Source organism: Drosophila eugracilis, unplaced genomic scaffold (assembly GCF_018153835.1).
Source record: "Drosophila eugracilis isolate 14026-0451.02 unplaced genomic scaffold, ASM1815383v1 contig_2088, whole genome shotgun sequence".
In the NCBI taxonomy this organism is placed as follows: domain Eukaryota; kingdom Metazoa; phylum Arthropoda; class Insecta; order Diptera; family Drosophilidae; genus Drosophila; species Drosophila eugracilis.
Window position 1 is genome coordinate 1,204,466 of NW_024572964.1, and position 16,860 is coordinate 1,221,325.

The 16,860-nt window shown below is 46.5% G+C and overlaps 2 protein-coding genes across 2 annotated transcripts; one reads left to right on the forward strand and one right to left on the reverse strand.

Moving 5' to 3' along the window:
* The first annotated feature begins 13,315 nt into the window (after positions 1–13,315).
* LOC108102872 lies at positions 13,316–14,170 on the forward strand. The gene is made up of 2 exons (XM_017208079.1): positions 13,316–13,547; positions 13,607–14,170. Exons 1-2 carry the CDS (start codon positions 13,528–13,530, stop codon positions 14,073–14,075), a joined length of 489 nt encoding a protein of 162 aa, XP_017063568.1. The 5' UTR covers positions 13,316–13,527; the 3' UTR covers positions 14,076–14,170.
* On the reverse strand, positions 14,094–16,586 carry LOC108102871 (tryptophan 5-hydroxylase 1). The gene is made up of 7 exons (XM_017208078.2): positions 16,017–16,586; positions 15,771–15,936; positions 15,639–15,689; positions 15,280–15,561; positions 15,041–15,167; positions 14,752–14,984; positions 14,094–14,693 (listed from the first exon to the last, which is right to left on the reverse strand). The coding sequence occupies exons 1-7, from the start codon at positions 16,519–16,521 to the stop codon at positions 14,396–14,398; spliced, it is 1,662 nt and encodes a 553-aa protein (XP_017063567.1). The 5' UTR covers positions 16,522–16,586; the 3' UTR covers positions 14,094–14,395.
* Positions 16,587–16,860: the final 274 nt, after the last annotated feature.

The window sequence follows — 16,860 nt, forward strand, 5'->3', positions numbered from 1 at the left end:
TACAAATACGAACTGAAAGATACGAACTGAAAGATACGAATTTCAAACCGCTGAGCTCGCTGCGAATGAATGAAACTCGACGCCGACTGCTCTGCCCGCTCTCTCGCTGCGCGCCGGCGTTCTGTTTTCCGGTTTGTGTGCGGCGAATTCGGTAAGAGAGCAGTGATTGCTTAAGAGAGTGGCAGGGTAGTGATGGAAAGAGTGGGAATGAGCAGGAGGGCGCTCTTTGCTTTTCGGGTCTTTGGAGGTATTTCCGATTCATAACTTTGGATTTTTCAAACTAGCATGAAATGTTTTCTTAATGCTTTTGAATTTTTGTTTCTTATTGGTTAAATGTTAAAATATACAATTTTTGGTGAATCAATAATAAGAGGTTATGGTTCAAAAAATTGTGAAAAATAAATTGTTTGTTTATTTTTAATTTTAGAAACAGGTTTACCACAAAAAGAAAATAATAAAGAAGAACAGATTAGAATAAGTTGTTTGCTGTTTTTATAATTTTATATAATTTTTGGATGTAATGTCTTCAAAAGAATGTTTTTAATATTAAAACAGTTTATATTTCCAATTTGTTGTTTATTAATTTTTAAGTTTTCTATGTTAATCTTGTATTATCCACCTTATAAATTCAATTAAAGTAGATCTTACTACCTTAAAAGAAACTGTAAAATTCAAAGAGTTATATCTCAGTTTTCATCTCATGATTATGTTTTGAATATCTGACTTAGAACTCCTTTCCCATTCTCACATTTGAATATATTTTAACAGTAATAGTTACTTGATCGTGTTGTAGCCCAAAAATGTACTTTAGATTATTTAATAATAGTAACTTTTAGTCTCAAAAAAAGTTTTTTCAAATCTTGTGAGACGTAAACTCAAAAAGCTGAAAGCCAAAAAAACCCGAAAATAGTTGCAGCCTACACCTGCAGCTTGAAGAGAAAAGCAACAGCAACAGCAACTTGCAACTGAGCTGCAGCAGCAGCAAGAACAACACCAACGCCAGCAACTACAACTACAACTACAGCTACAACAACTTCAGCAAGAAAGAGAAACTGGCCAATGTCCAGTAAGAAAGTGTTTCAAAATAGTTGCCAACCCTCTTTCTTCTTCTTCTTCGCCTCCATCAGCCTCGTCCTTAGCCGCTTGTTGTTGCTGCTTTTGCTGCTTAGGCACAGAAACTATGGCAAAAAAGAGCAGAGAAAAAGTGGCGACAGCAACACAGCACACTCAACTTGGCCACGCCCCTTAAACTTCCGTAAGAGGGCATGGGTGCGAGGGAGACAGCGAGCTGCTTGCTCCTACAAACACACTCACATTCGTACACCGGCAGAAGGGGGAGCAACAACAAAAAAAACGGCATAAAGACGAGCGAAAACGAACGAAAAGCTTCGGCTGCACTCTCTTCTCTGCTTCCTCTTCCCCTTGGCGACCCTCTCGAAAACGAAAACTTGGAGCATAAAAAGAGAACGAGAATAACAACAACAAAAAGCGAAAAGCGAAAGAAAAGGAGGCAAAGACGCAGCAAGTGCAGCTAGTGACGTCACGCGGTAGGCGGCGCCTACGAAACGCATTTTTAATATGAATAGTTGTTGCCTTCGGCCCCTATATCTATATGTAGTTGTTATTGTTTTGCGCACAGCCAATAACAACAACTAAAATAAATCACCCGTTATTTCGCCGGCGTGTGTGTGACTGTGGCCGAGCTGTATTTGTATTTGTGTTGCTATTTTGTATATTTTGCATATTTTATTCCATTTGCCCTCTCTCTTTTTGACCTTTTTGCCATTCGGGCGCCTCCACGAGCCTCTGGAAGCTTCGTGCTCAACTCCGATTGGCCCGACCACTCGAAATATCTATATATATATATATATATAAATATATATATGTGTGTGTGGCCAAATACTTTTATATATAGATATCTGCATATATAAATCGGGGGTGCACACATGGGCTAAAAAACGCGTAGCACTTCGCAAATTATTTTTTGAGGCCTTCGTTGGCGAATCGGCGACAAGAGGCCCGCTTCTCCCCATTCTTCGGTGCTTTTCCTTCTTTTTTCTTGTGGGTCCTTGACGTCTTGAGATGAGCCTCTTTTCCTGGGAAAAGCCTTGGGCAAAAAAGAAACCGGGCTTCCACTCCTCTGATTTATATTGTCACCTGTCACCAGGCCAGCTCGACTCGGTTTTAAATTCAATTTAAGCGAGATTAGGAGAGGGATTTTGTACCCAAACTGATCGATTGGTTTGGGAATAAAAAGTCAAAACTATGAAAGGGATTTCCAGTATATTATATTTGTAAGTTTTTAATGCATATTTAGGAAATGAATATCTTTAAGGGAAGAATATAGCTTTCCCAAAAACCAAACCTATTTAAGTTAGGAAACGTTAAACTTTTAAATATTTTCAGTATTTAAGCAAAAGAGCTTTCCATTTTCTTATTATTTCCTATTTCTGTCTTACTTCTTTATTTTCTTGAAATCTTCAAGTTAATTTAAAATAATCGATCACCGAAAAGTATGCAACAAATCTTGCTCAGTTAACCGAACATCGGAAATGATTTATTTATCAAGTAAAATCTATTGAGTTTTCCTTAGATCGATTATCTGTCTCTGTTCTCAAAGTTCTTACTTGTATACCAACAATCAACCGCAAAAGGAACATGACGATCCATCTCTTGGCAGATCAATGAAATAGTGAAGATCCCGCCAATATTTTGAATCGCCTATTGAAAAATCATTACTTTCGGCAGGTGATCCTTCCCTTCCCTTTAAGGGAGATGACCTGAAATCGGAAAAGGGCAAAACGCGGCGGTTCTTTCGAGGCGGAAATGAATGGCCTTTCCGCTTTGTCAAGTCCGAAGATGGCTGCTGGAAAAACAGCGGGAAAAACTAACCTGTCCGCTGGGAAAGGAAACTAGCGCGCTTCCGTCCTCCAGAAAAACTGCAATGAGGAAATTCAAAGTGAAATTATCGGAGCAGCGTGAAGAAAGCGTGTGGGCACTGGCAGTGGCAGTGGCAAGGGCGGCGGGGTGGAAACCACGTTAAAGGACCTCCAAAGGACATCCGCTGGCAAAGCGAAAGAGTTCAAATTGCCAGCACAAAGTGCTGAAAAAATACCGTTACACACTTGCAGTCAAAAGAGAAAGCGATGGCCAAAGAAATGGCGACAGGAAATGGCCAAAGCCACTGAATGCCGGAGTTCGAAATCGCAATGTCGATATGGGAAATACTCTCGAAAGTTTTTTGAATTAGAAATCTTTATTTAACTCTGATTAATATGAAGGGAAATATCTGCAATATATCTTGTGATAGTTCATATTTTAAATATATTTCTTTCCATCTACCATTAAACCGATCTTCCGCTCAGTTATGACACCTTAATCTCTGAGCAAAGAAATAATATGAAATGAAAAGATATTAACGGATCAAACACCTACAGGTCTTCTTATTCTTTTCTCTAATAGATTAATTATCTTAAATAAACTGAAATGATAACCTCTCACCTGTCTAAGCTCCATCCTTGAATATTGATTACCAAATAACGATGATTAATCGAAAGTCTCTTTGGAAAAGAGCATGGTTTCCAAATGAAAATAGAAGTAAGGTGGGACCACCCGTATGCCACTGTCAAGAGGAGGAGAAGGAATCGGAAAAGAGTGAGAAAAAGGGCAAAAAGGATGTGGGAGATGCCGGAAAATGGCTGGAAAGCCTTGCGCCTTTCTGCGGTCATCCAGCAAAAAAACTCTCATTCTTTGCCAGTTTTTCCAAGCTGCTCTTGAACGCAGCTCCTCCAAGCCTCTTCAAGCCTTCTTCCTGCCAGAGACTGCCTAAAAACAAGGGAAAAAGATAACATTTATATGGAAAAGTAGAGGACTTAAAGAATCAGAATCGAAAGAAGGAATAACAAATGGAAGCTGATTGCAATCCCTACCCCAGATTTTTCTTAAATAAGATTCTTTTAAGAATAAAATGAAAAATATCCGAAATATACCAAAAATGTAACATAAACTTTTATTTTCTTAAAAATTAAACTTTAAACTTCTTTAATTTTTAAAATATTTTCTAGTAACATATGAAAGGATTTTCCAGAGCAAAGCTCTGACAATGTGAACTTTAACAAATCGCTTGGCGCTGCAATCCTGCAGTCCAGCCCCGCCCCTGCTTCCTTTTGCCGCCCCTCAAAGGGATTTCTGCTGGCGGCCACTGCGGCTAAGGCTGCTTAAAGTGTGGATCACGCAAAACCAACGAGCCACGCAACAAAAAAAGTGGAGCTGGCAAATGAGACTGCCGGGCACCACAAAACCAGGGAAGGGAAGAGAAGATTCCCGGGCAGGAGTAACCGCCAGCGGAGGGGTAACAAAAGAAGTAGCCACATCAGCATCAGCATCACCACCACCACCGCCTCTCTAGAAGCCACCCACTAGAAGCCCTGGAGGTCCTTTCCTCGGCCTCGGTCAATTGGGTAGCCACCCCAAGCCCAGCTCCGTTTTTTTCAGAAAATTGCGCATACGCGACGTTGCCGCTCCTCATCCTCGGCCAAAAGGAAAAAGCCTGCGTCGCAGGACTTTTCTCTGCCGTTTTATTTCCCCGACTTCGGAATCGCCTGCAAACGTGCGCCAGCTAAACAAAAGGGTTTCTAACGATTTTTGCGCCATGTTTGTTGTTGCCCAGCAGTATTGTTGTCCTTCTAGCTGCTGTTGTTGTTGCTGCTGTTGTTGCTGTTGTTGCTGTTATTGTTGGTGGTGCCTGGAGAGGACACGGAAATGAAAATCGAAAGAATTGTTGACCAGGCCTCTTTCGGCCGCCTCGTTCTTCCCCTTTTGGCGTTTCCCATGCGAAATGCAAATAAATTCAATCGATAGCCGGTCCAAGTTGCCATTGCCATTGCCATTGCCATCGCCACCGCCGTTGCCAGAACTGCCACCTCCGCTCCACCTTTGAGCCATCATGCATGCGTCTGCTGCATTGTTTGGCCTATACAGGCCCCCATCCCCCCCCTCCAGGGGTGGTGCCTCCTCGAAGTTGCCGCTCGCGAATCCTATTATTTAGAAAAGCAGAGGAGCACCCAGCGAGCCAGGTCCAGTTCTGCTCTAAGCTGCGAAATGAAAATCCTCTTCGAGGTTTGGTTAGAAGGAGTTGGGCGAAAGGGGGGGGCAGATTGAGCATGGGGGAGGGAATGACAACCGGGGGGACACATGCTGCTCAAGCCCAAAACCAACATAGAGTCTGCTTCTCGTTCTCGAATTTTCCGTGCGATTTGCAAGCGCAAAATTTCCACCAAAAACCCAAAAGCAAACAGATGCAGATCACTGAGGAAAATTATTGAAGAAAAATATAATAATGTTGAGAATGAAGGTTTGTTTGAGATATTGCCAAAATCATTTTAAGAATGTGGCCTAAGAAAAGGGTTTCCAGAAATGGCTTACCCTTTCCTTTCATTCCACTTGACTAAAGATCTTCCTGCACGGTCTCTGGTTATAATAAGTATTATCAGACATAAGCTAGAAGATAATTAACACAATATTATTATAAAGATCTTAATTACTAATTAACTTAATTATCTGCAAATGCCATCAAATATGACGACGCCAATTTCTTTGGGTGTGTGGAGGTCTGAAAGGAAATACTCGCTTCTTGGCCAGGATTTTCAGTTAGCATTTTCACAGCATACTTCGGGAATCGAACAGGGGGCGCGGGCAGAAAGGAAGGGGCGTTCCTCAAGCGGAAACGCAATTTCCAGGCCTCCAAAGACAACAAACAGAAATTTGTTTGAGCCAAAGAACATTCGAGGCAGTTTTCCCGAACGAAAACAGGAAAATGAGAAACCGGGGGAGGGGTCAGTAGGGGGTGGGTAGGGGCAAGGGGTAAGGATACACCTGCCTTTTTGGTTTTTCGGTGTTTGATTATGCGTTGGCTTTCCTCATTTGGCCAATGGCCAGTTTATCATCAGCATTCTGTTTACCCCAAGTCCTGGTGCCCAGCTGCTTTGCATTTTTGCTTTAAGCCAAAGCAGTTCTTGGCCAAATTTAAGTGACCCCAGCAGGACCACAAAAGGTGTGGGGTCACCGCAAATCATCTTTAACGAGCTCTCATTAAAAGCGCATTTAGCACACCTCGGGCAAAAAGTACCAAAGGGTTAAGAGGAGGGGAAGCTGCGGATGCTTTTGGCCAGCCACAAAATGCCAACAAGTGGCTGGCTTATTGTGGCCCCGCTTGCCCCCGCCAAACTTCCATGGAGGTCATAATCCGTTTGTTCTAACACAAATAAATCTGCTCAGAGCTCATCTTCTGCAAAAAAAAGCAGAGGGAAGTGCGAAAAGGGTTAACGAAAAGGTTAACTCGACGCACTAATGCTCATTATTTCTTCTAGCCTTTTCCCTTACAGAGTCTTCCCGTATCCTTTCCTGCTCGAAGATTTTAGTTTACAGTTTGAAAGCCTTTAGTTTAGTTAGAATTCCTAACCTAGTAGTCAGCATTTTAGTAATTACTTAACTTAGTTTCCCTGATTAAGGCATACAAATTGGACAAAGAGTTCTGAAAACATTTCTCTCTTTGCAGTCGTAATGAATATTTTTCTACCTTAACTATCTCCACTTCCACTTACAGGGTATTCCCTGACCCAGCCACAACTCCCCTTTATTTTTCTGCTCCGTTAGCTGTCTTTTTTTTTCAAAAACCCCTCCCCTCCCGGAGAGCCACTAGCACGAGACCTCAAAGGCATCCCAAGCTCGTCAGGCTGTCACCCAGACATTCCGGCTGCGAAAAGGGAGCAGCAGAGACCCGCAGACTCCGCTATTGTTATATATATATATCTATATATATAGAAAAGGATTTCATGTTTTTACTCCACTTACTGCCTCCACTTCCGCTCCTGCGAAATGTCCTTAGAATGAACTCCTTGCAAAATATATTCACACACACGCGGTCCCCAGACAAAAATGTGGAAATTTGTGTGCGTGGAAATATAAAAACTCGTTGCTGTCGTTTGTCGAGGTTGCAGCTGAGTGGCTCCGCGCTCTCCCCCAGGACCAACAGGACCAAATCTGCGGCACGCGCCACGCCTCTCGCGCTGTCAACGTGCCCTCGAAAGCAGTCAACGAAACGGGGGGTTCCTTGTGGGGAAACGTAGAGTTGGGAAATGGATTTCAGTTTTTAACTTAAAACAAACTTAAAGCTTAACCCCAATAATAAGAATATAAACTTAGCTTTAGATTATATTAACATTTTTTAACATTCGCTTCCCTCTTGGAAGTTGAATTTAAACTGAAAAACGACAAGCATTTCTCGCAGTGTGCTCGACTTCCTTTGGTGTTGGCTTTGGCACTGGCTTTTGGGTCTGGAGAGCCGCAGGAATCCAGTGCTGGCATCTCGCGCTTAAGTGTTATTTGTCTACGCTTACGTGTGGACCCAAAAGGACTCCACGGGAGGGGGGAGGGCGTACAAGGGATGTCCTGGGCGTGCTCGGGTAATTGTGCCGCTCATATGTGTGAATTAAATGTGCCGTAAAGGATCCCAATTTTCCGGTCACTTAACCGGCAACCAGCAATGGGCCGCAAGTACAGAAGGACACTTTTTTGTGTTTGCCGTGGCTTGTTGTTTCAAGGTCCTTCCTTGGTCCTTTCTCCCGGATACCCGATCCTCGATCCCCAATCCACAATCCCCAATCCCCAATTCCGATTCAGCATCTTTTGGCCGTATAATTTACTTAGCCAGCCAGCTCACATGACAATTTAATTGCCGACATAATGTCAAACACGGGGCAGCAGGACATCCGCTGGCCGGCCAGCCCTTGGGCAAATATTATCCTTTGCGGTTAACACATTTGCACTTCGGCCCGGCGAGGGCCAACAATGTTTTTAATATAAACAAAGTAAAACAAATTAGCGAAAAAGAGTAAAAAGTCCGGCCAGGCCAGGACCAGCGGCCAAGGACCAGCTGCCATCGCGGATGTGTGAAGTGGCTTTTATTTTATTACGTTATCCTTGCCTTACCGGACACATTATTATGCGGCCAGCGTAAGAGCTCAGAGCTCACACAAATACATCCGTGTGTGAGTGGGTCGAAAAAAAGGACATCCCATCTTGTGTCACTGTGTGGGCGGAAGCGGAGTCCCCCGGGAGTGTGTGCACAATTGTTTTGACTTAATTTGCATGCCCGTCCAAGGATCATCAGCGCTGGTGTTAAAGGACCAACGTGTGCGGCTAATTACCAGCACAGGGAGAGCCAAAGACCAAGGACTCCGGGTCCTTGCTTTTGGCCAAACGCACATTAGCCAAGGCGAAGGACGAGAGGGAGTAGGGCAAAGGGCAGTGGGCAGAGGGCGAGCCAATGATGTTGCCGGTTGCCAGTTAATTAGGAAATTAAATTGACTAAAGTGCTTGAGCGTTTTGCCTGTTTGCCGTTTCCCGTTTGCCGTTTGCCTGTCCCCCGATTATCCTGCCAGTGGCCGCCAGCCTCCTCCTCTCCTTGCAAAATAATTTAGCGCAAATAAGTTTAGCGAATGTCCATCGCTGGCATTGCTCCTGATTGATTTACGCATCTCTAACTCCGGGCCAGGGTGCGGGTGTGTGCAGCGCACAAATTGCACATACGACGCGTGGGCTCCTGCTGCGTTGCACATACGCCGCGTGGACAGGGGGGCAAACAGAGCAGTTTTCTTGGAGTTGCCACCTCTTTTCCGATGGCTCTATGTATCTGGCAGGGGGCCAGCCATCCTGCCCGGCCATGCTGCCTACTTTTAGGCGGCCTGCCATTCATTTTCATTTACTCGGCACTCCGTCTCCGTCTCCGTCTCCGGGCTTTCCTCCTGGTTTTTCCTGCTGCTTCGCCTTATCGTTGGGTTTTCGGTACATAGAGCGCCAAGCGGACGCACAGAAAACGCACCAACTGCCGGCTTTTGGAGGCGGAGCCAACTCGGCTAGAAATGAAAACGGAGAAGGAAAAGAGGTCCTGCCTGCACGGCTGGCTCCTGGACTGAGTTGGGGTGACTGATGACGGCCAGCCTGCTGCAAGTCCGACTTATAGCGTAAGGCTTCCAGCCATTAATTATGATGGACATGCGTTAGCAAGGGGGCAGGGTTAGCAAGTGGGGCAGCTTCCCTGGCCGGGATCAATCAAACTGCAGCAAAGTGCAAATAATATTCAGAGTCACGAAAAAAATGAGAATCCTTTTTGTACAAGGAAATTGTCCATCGCTTGCAGGACCTCGCTTTAATGTCCGCCTTTCTTTTCCCCTTTTTGGCCATTTTCCGCAGTTGACAGACAAAGAGCCCGCCCGGCTATATCTCCATTTGTGAGCCACAAATGCCAACGAAATGTCAAATAGAAAATGTTTTAGCGGAAATTTGATTTTAAAAAGCGTTTTGCCAGCAACTAAATGAGATTATGCGCTGCCCAAAAGTGCAAAGGGCCAGGGCAGGACGTACAGGACACACAGGACATACAGGACATCACAGGTTGCCCGGGGCAAGTGAGGCATTAAAAAATGCAAAATTATATATCAAAGCAGCCCCGTGAAGAAGGAAGAGCGAAGGAGGAAGGAGGAAGGAGCAAAGGAAGACCGCTGCATGTCACATGAAATTATTATATCCCGCCGTACATCCCGTCCGGGACATTGGAAATATTCCAACGTGATCCGGCTGCCAAGTGGCCTCCTTGCAGGGCAAGAAGGACATCACAGGACAGTCAGCTTGGCTGTCCGACGAGCCATGCAAAATAAAATAGCGACACGAAAAAATGCGAAATTTTGTTAGAAAATTGCAAAAAATTACATACATATTTGGTTTATGTGCAGCAGGCAAAGGCAGTCTGCCAGCAGGACATGAGGTGGGTGGAAGTAAGGGAGGGGGCTCTGTCACAAAGGACATGTGAGCTGATGGTAATGCACTGGCCTGCCAATGCCGCGCATCCTGGCGGATACTTGATTTTTCGCCATGAAATATGAAGGAGCTTCGCCGGAGATGCTGGTTTGGCTTTAAGTGCTTGGCCAGGACTATACCAGAGAATCTGCTACATTAGCTGTGCTTCAATGGGTTAACCAGCAATTAGCTTTCCTCCTAATAAAAACATCTTAATAAATCAGCTTGCAGGGTGCCTTTGGGTGGTAAGTAACCGCCTCTCTCTCTATCTAAGCACCACCCATCCATAATCTGGGCAGACAATACGCGTCCCTCAAGTTCATATTTCAAACACCCCCAACCCCTCCCCGCTGTCTGCAGCTTCCAAGTGTTTGTTTTTCTACCCTCCACTTGAAAAATAAAACGACGGGAATGACCAACCCTTCGAACACTTATCGCATTCAACATCATTTGCATGCGGAGAGTCCTGCGCTGGCGGTGGAACAAATAAAATCAAGAAATAAATTAGAGAAATACAACAAAAACGAGCGAGTCCGGAAATGTTTGCCCAAAAAACCAGAATCTATACATGGCCAACAAATATGGCCGTAGTTGATTTTTTGCAATCTGCACTTTTCTGGTCCTTTGTGGAAAATGTTGCCACAGACTCGGGGCTCGGAGCTGTCCTTTAGCTCAGCTTTAGCTGTACCCATAGGGTAGATGAAGCTCTAGCTCTAGCTCCTTCTCCTGCCATGGCCATGGCTGTCTGGGATCTACAAACTGCAGCCTGTCTGCCCGTCTGGACACGTAGACATGGACGTAGACCCCAGACCACCGAGCAAAGTCATGTCCATGTCGTCGTCGTCGTCACCTCGCGACGCATTCGTGGCACTCGCGTTTAATCAGCGATGTTTGGAGCAGGAAGACCTGGCCTCCTCCTTCTCCCCATCGCCCAACTCCAAGTTCCATCATCATTTATTGTTAGTGGCTGGCCAAAAATGCTCTGCTGTTGTTGTTTAGATTTCTTTGTCGAGGACTTCGCTTCGTTTCAATATTTGCATGTCCCACTCCTCCGGAGAATCGGGAATTATTTCCTGCTGGACTGGTTCCATCATATATCATGTCCAGGGAAAACACCCTTCCTTCTACTCCCACTGCTGCTTGGCCATGGCTCAGCCATTTCCAGCCCTCTCCGCTCCATTTTTTATGCATTTTCATTATTTTCAATTTCCATTTTGGCCAAAGCAGTCTCCAATTTATTAAGCGATTTGCCTGCCCTCTGCCAATTTGCATTTAAGCTGCTGGTCATCTTAAAGGCAGACTTTCAATTATCCCCTTGGCCACCGAGAAGTCTCGCATTTCAATCCTGGCAACAAGTGGCCTCAAAGTGGCTGCCAAGCTGTGAAATCTCGGACTCGGACTCAGAAGTGCAGTTGCAGTTGCTGTTCGGTTATTACCCAGGACAACAAGAAGGACGAAGGATACAAGAGGAAGTTGGTTGGCTGGACGGCTGGTTGGTTGCTCTGTCATGGAAAGGGGGACGAGGGAGGGCGGAGGGGGGCACACAATTAACCGGCAGACGAGAGAGATCCAGCTTCCTTGAATGCCCCTGGCCTTTGCCACAGAAGGAGATGGAGAAGTAGGTGGCCATTTTTCAGACTGGACACTTGAATGAGCATTGAGAGCCACAGTTGTGTGTGTCAAGGTCATCTGGCTGGTGGCCATGTGGTGTTTCCTGCTCCAAGACGATGCCAAATGATGAGGACGATAACGTCTCCATTTGTGTGGACGAGGAGCTGTTGTCCTGGCTGCTGTGTGAAGGGGGGGAGGCAAATCAGGACTCCTCATGCCTCTTGTCCTTGTGGCAGACATTCTTGGGGAATACCTTTTGGCAGCTCAGACTTGTCTGCCTCCTCTGACAAGAGTGTGTTTGTCCGTCTGCTGGTTTTCCCTCCGTTTGTGTGCTCCAGAAATTTGTGTTTTGTGAAAATTGTTTTTCTTCCGCCCCCTCAAAGGACCTTTGCTGTGTTTAAGATTCTGTGGCTTGGCCATTTTGTAAATAATCTTGTTTCACAGGACTCCTGCCTTCGGACCTTCCTGTCGACAGGCGCCAGTGGTCAGGTCCTGCATAATTTATGTGGGAAAGTCTCTGGGCCGGAGTGTTGCTTAAGAATCTCGCCAGGACACCTTGCGAGTGCCAGGGGGGTCCCGGGGCCGAACAAAGTCAATTATTGTTATAGGTTTTCGGGCAACAAATTAAATGGTTTTGTGGTCGAACACCAGCCTGCTGCCAGAGTCCTGTTCGAGGCGTTTATCGACGACGTGAGGTGGAGAAAGTGAGTCGAGTGGCTGCCCAAATTAATTTTGGGTGTCGATTGCGGAGTTTCGCTTAATTTGGTCAGCCTTAGTGACATCCCCACTATAGAGAGCTGAGATGTGCTTAATAATGCATCAAAAAAAACACAAAGAAGGTAGATCTTGGCTTTGGGGAGGATAAAACATCCTTTTTTGTGGATAAAATAAGGATTTCTTCGATACTTTTAGGCATTTAATCTTCAGCTAGTAGGTATATCAGTTTTGATTTCTAATATTAACTCAATTCTTAATAATAAAATACCAGGATGTGTACTATATGCGCGACTAAGGACTTCTCTTTGGTAAGACTTAGCTGCAGGACATTGTGTATCTTAAGGATTGCCTCTCAATAAGCGAACTAGAATGATGAAAATATTGTTTTGCTATATGTCTGAAGAATAGTTTGATACTTACTTTGCCTACCAGAATATATATACAAATCTGAATAATCCTTCTTAAAGTTAAACATAGAATAAAAATGTCCAGACTTAGCTTGGACACAAGTTGCTTTCAGAAGCTTTTACTAGCTTATTCTTCAACCAAAAGAATAGGGTGGTGAAATAGGATGTATAACAGACTGAGAGATAGGTGGCGGAAGTGGCTCTAGCAAAAAGGCAAACTAAACTAAACTTAAAATAGTTCAAAAATAAGAGAAAGTAAAATTAGAAAAAGTATAATTCCCGAAGAGCGATTGTTTACTTGGGTAAAGGTGAGGTAGATGAGTGCCGTCGATAAGGCGTGCTATCAGACCACGGACCCTGTTCATGCGATAGAGCCCAGACCAGGCCAGACCAGACCCCATTATATGTACCATTAAAATGGGTAATCACCACGAATGCCGCCGCCGCCGCCTACTCATCCAATCCGGAGTCCAAGGTGCACGGCGTACAGCAAACATTACGTAGTTTCCAAGCAATGCAGAGTTATTTTGACGCCGGCCAGCAAAGTGATCCATAAAACTGATCGATAAGGCGAATGTCAGGCCTTATCGCCGGAGTCCAGCCCAGAGAGGAGAGCACACAACCTAACAGCCCAACGATCATATCTCGATCGAGCATTAGCATCGGACATGGAGGCTTATCCATTTGCTGGTCTTATCACTGCCAGGTCGTCCGGGGCCTTCAGTTGGATTTCAGCAGCGGAGCAGAGCAGTCGGCCCGCGATCAGTTCCCCGGATTGAGTGCGAATCAGCGGATCCACGTGCCGAGCATAGAAACTAGCGAATAAATACATCACCAGATCGGCAATAAAACACGCAGTGGCTGATAAGGCTGCAGGCAATAAAAAACGTTCAAATAAAAAGACAAAAACTCAGGAATCCATCTATATACAGCCAAGATGATGTCACACACTGTAAGGTGAGTTTGGAGCTCTTGGTACTCCCTAGAACCCATACTGAAACCCATCTCCCGAACAGGGTTTTCAAGATGATGTACATCGTGGCGGGCATCCTCATCAGCAATGCGGAGATCTGCGACACAGTCGACCGCATTCAAATAGCGCCACGCGTCGACCTCAAGCCGGAATTTGACCAGAAGTACCTAACCTCTGGCGGCAACAGCCCCGGCTCCCGATCCCGCACCCATTCCCGTCAGAATTCCGGAAGTTGTTCGGGCTCCGAGGACGGGGCTCCCACCAAAAAGCGCAGGGTCAGCGTTTCTGGGATAGCAGGTGGCGTGGTCAGAGGCGTCACTAGCCAGGTCTCCAAGAGGGTGGGTCACCGCTTCGTGTGGATCTCGGACCTTCGGCTCATCCTCCAGCAATGGCGAGTGCTGGCCCTCAGCTTCAACCTCTGGACCATCCCCAACTTCTTCGTCCAGTGCCTCACCAGCTACATGAGCAAGAAGCTCCTCATCAACAGCGACTGTGATATGATCTACAAGTAGGCTACTAGGGCAGCTACATCGAGAGGTTGCAAGTTTATTGTTACTTTAGTTTTTACATAGCTTTAAGATCTGAATAAACAACTGCTAGACATAGACATGGATACGTGTTTAGTTCAAAGAGTGAATCTGCAGCATAATCCGCTTAGCTTGATAGTTTATAAAAATAACATTGACTTCGCGATTTCTGTTCGATTTTCTACATTTTCTAAACGATTTGTTAACAAGATAGCTGAGATTTAAGGTAGTTGAGAAGCGAATTACACTGCATTGTGGTCCCAAAAACGTGTTCCCTTTAAGTTCCTCGCTCCCGACTTCCTTTCCTAGTCTCCCTCCGCCGTGGAATTGTCAGAGTTGTCCGGACTGCACGGACTGCCGCCGCCTCCAGAGGCTCCCCCTCTGACATTGAGGCTGTTGTGGAGCATGTTGGCGATGCTGTCCACATCCAGATTCTCATCCGTGGCGGAGATCTTTCGCAGGGCCGAGCAAACGATGCTGAGATCCCCTCGTAGTTCGCTGACCACCGCTGTAATCTTCTGGGCATTCGACAGGACTTCAACGCTCATCGTATACGGGTTATAACGCACTCCGAATGGTCGCTGGATGCTATCGGCAAAGGCCCTTGAGAGAGAGAGAGACTTGTAAAATGAAATTCGAACACTACACTCACTAGCACTACCTCATCTGCTCTTTGGCCTCCTCGAAGGAGTCGGTGTAGTAGTAGGCATTCTGGTAGGAGGTGATGATGCACTCCTCCTGGCACGTCAGCTCCGGGTCGAACTTCTTGATCTTGTTCTCCGCCGTAATCGCATGCTGCAGCTCGGCCACGGAACTCAGGAGCCCGGCTCCGTACACCTTGAAACTGCTGTCCGCCTGCTTGCACAACCCGAACTCCACGGTGAAGAAATAGAGCTACAAGGGAATGGCGGATGAAAATGGACTGAGAGTAACTGCTTCGGACTACCCACCGTGGCCAACTTCTCGATATCCGCGTCACTCGCTCCCAGAGAGGCCAATCCAATCTCTTGGGAGAACTGGGCAAAACTTGAGTTGGCCAGAAGGGGCATGTGGCCCAGTAGCTCATGGCAACAGTCCCTGGAAATAAATAATTTTACTTAAACATTTTTCCCATCCACCTAAAAGTATGCAATTCGATTGCACCCAAAAGGAACCAAATAAAAGATTTAAATAAAACTATCCAACTTACGGCTCGGGAGTGTAGAAGGGATCCGAGGAGTGGCGGATGTACTGGGTGCAGTGGAACACGCGGAAGGCGAGTCCGGACAGGAAGTCCCTCGGGGAGAGGTATCCCGCGACGGGTCGCAGCTGGAATCCCGTCTTGCGTTTGAGATAAACACTCACATCCTGCAGCTGGGGGACGTTGTCCTCGCGGTAGCCACAGTACTTCTCCAACTCAGGCCAGGTTTCCATGTACTCCGGCACAGCATGCAGCACGTAGAGTCGATGGAGCTCCAAGAAAACGGTGCCCCTTCGTACAGAAAGTTACAAACCGCCCACGTGAATCGATACTGCGGCAGTCAAACTCAAATGCAATCAAAAACTTACCAAGTTTTCACCTCCTCAGGTGTGTACTGCACACGAGGAATGGGGTTTCCACTGAGAGGGATTGGTTTCGAAGGAGTGGGGATTAGATATGGGGGAGATGGCTTAGGGGCAATTCTATTATCACACACTTACTGCTTGAAGTTGTTGGCGATGGCAGAGAACTGCTCCCGTCGTTTGCGGTACACGGGGTCCTTGAATCCCGGATGGTCGGCATCCAACTCTGAGCCGTACATAAGCACGTTCTGAGCCTTGTCCAGGTCAGAGATCTTGCGCGGAAACCAAACCATGTCCCCAAAATCTAATGGCCATTAATTTATAACTTAAGTCTCCAGAACATCACTGCAAGGATTCACTTTAAAGATCTCTACCAAAACTCACCGAAACTGGAGCAGGCCGACAGCGACGGCGCCCTGGCCAAGCCATGGGTATTCACGGAAGTGTAGTTCACGGAAGCCACCTCCCTGTTAAGCATCTTGACCACCTGGTCGAGCCGTCGCGGATCACATTCGACATCCACCAGGACATCCGCCTGGTTCGTGGCCATCTCCAGCGGCGAGAGCTCCAAATGCAGCACATTGATGCCCAGCTCCTGGAAAACCTGCAGGGCCCTGGCCAGATTCCCCACCTGGTTGCGCAGGGTGAAGATGATGGAGATGCGTTCGCCAGGGGAATGCTGTCTAGCGTTGTCCTGGCCGACGCCTCCGATGGCCAGCCTTGGAGGCTCTGGAGGAGCCGAGCTGTGCCTGGCTAGATTTGGGTGCGAGGGACCCGAGGTTGGATCCTTTTTCAGCTGATGCAGGGGACTGCCCTGCTTGACGGCCCACTCCTGCTCGCCACTCCTGTAGAGCCACAGGCCCAGAAGACTCTTCCCGGAAGCACTCATCACTGCACTGCACTTGGTAGCTACTCCTTGGTTTAGTCCGCGGGCACACACGTCGAATGCGCAACTCAGCGCCAACTGCAAGATCCTGCGGATGCGAGTGTCCTTTTATAGGCAGCCCGCAGGACTCGCACACACGCGAAACTCACTGGCGGGGATACATATTCAATTGTATTTATTAAGTGTGCGTGGCGAGATAAATTCGTTCAAGGATATAAAAGCTACAAGTGAGTCTTTCCATTCTATTCTGTTCGGAGGACCCTCCTCCTTTCGGGGTGGCTTGTCCTGATTGGCCAAATCATGCTGGAGTCAGGCCGGAACGCTAACGCATGACGTCATCGT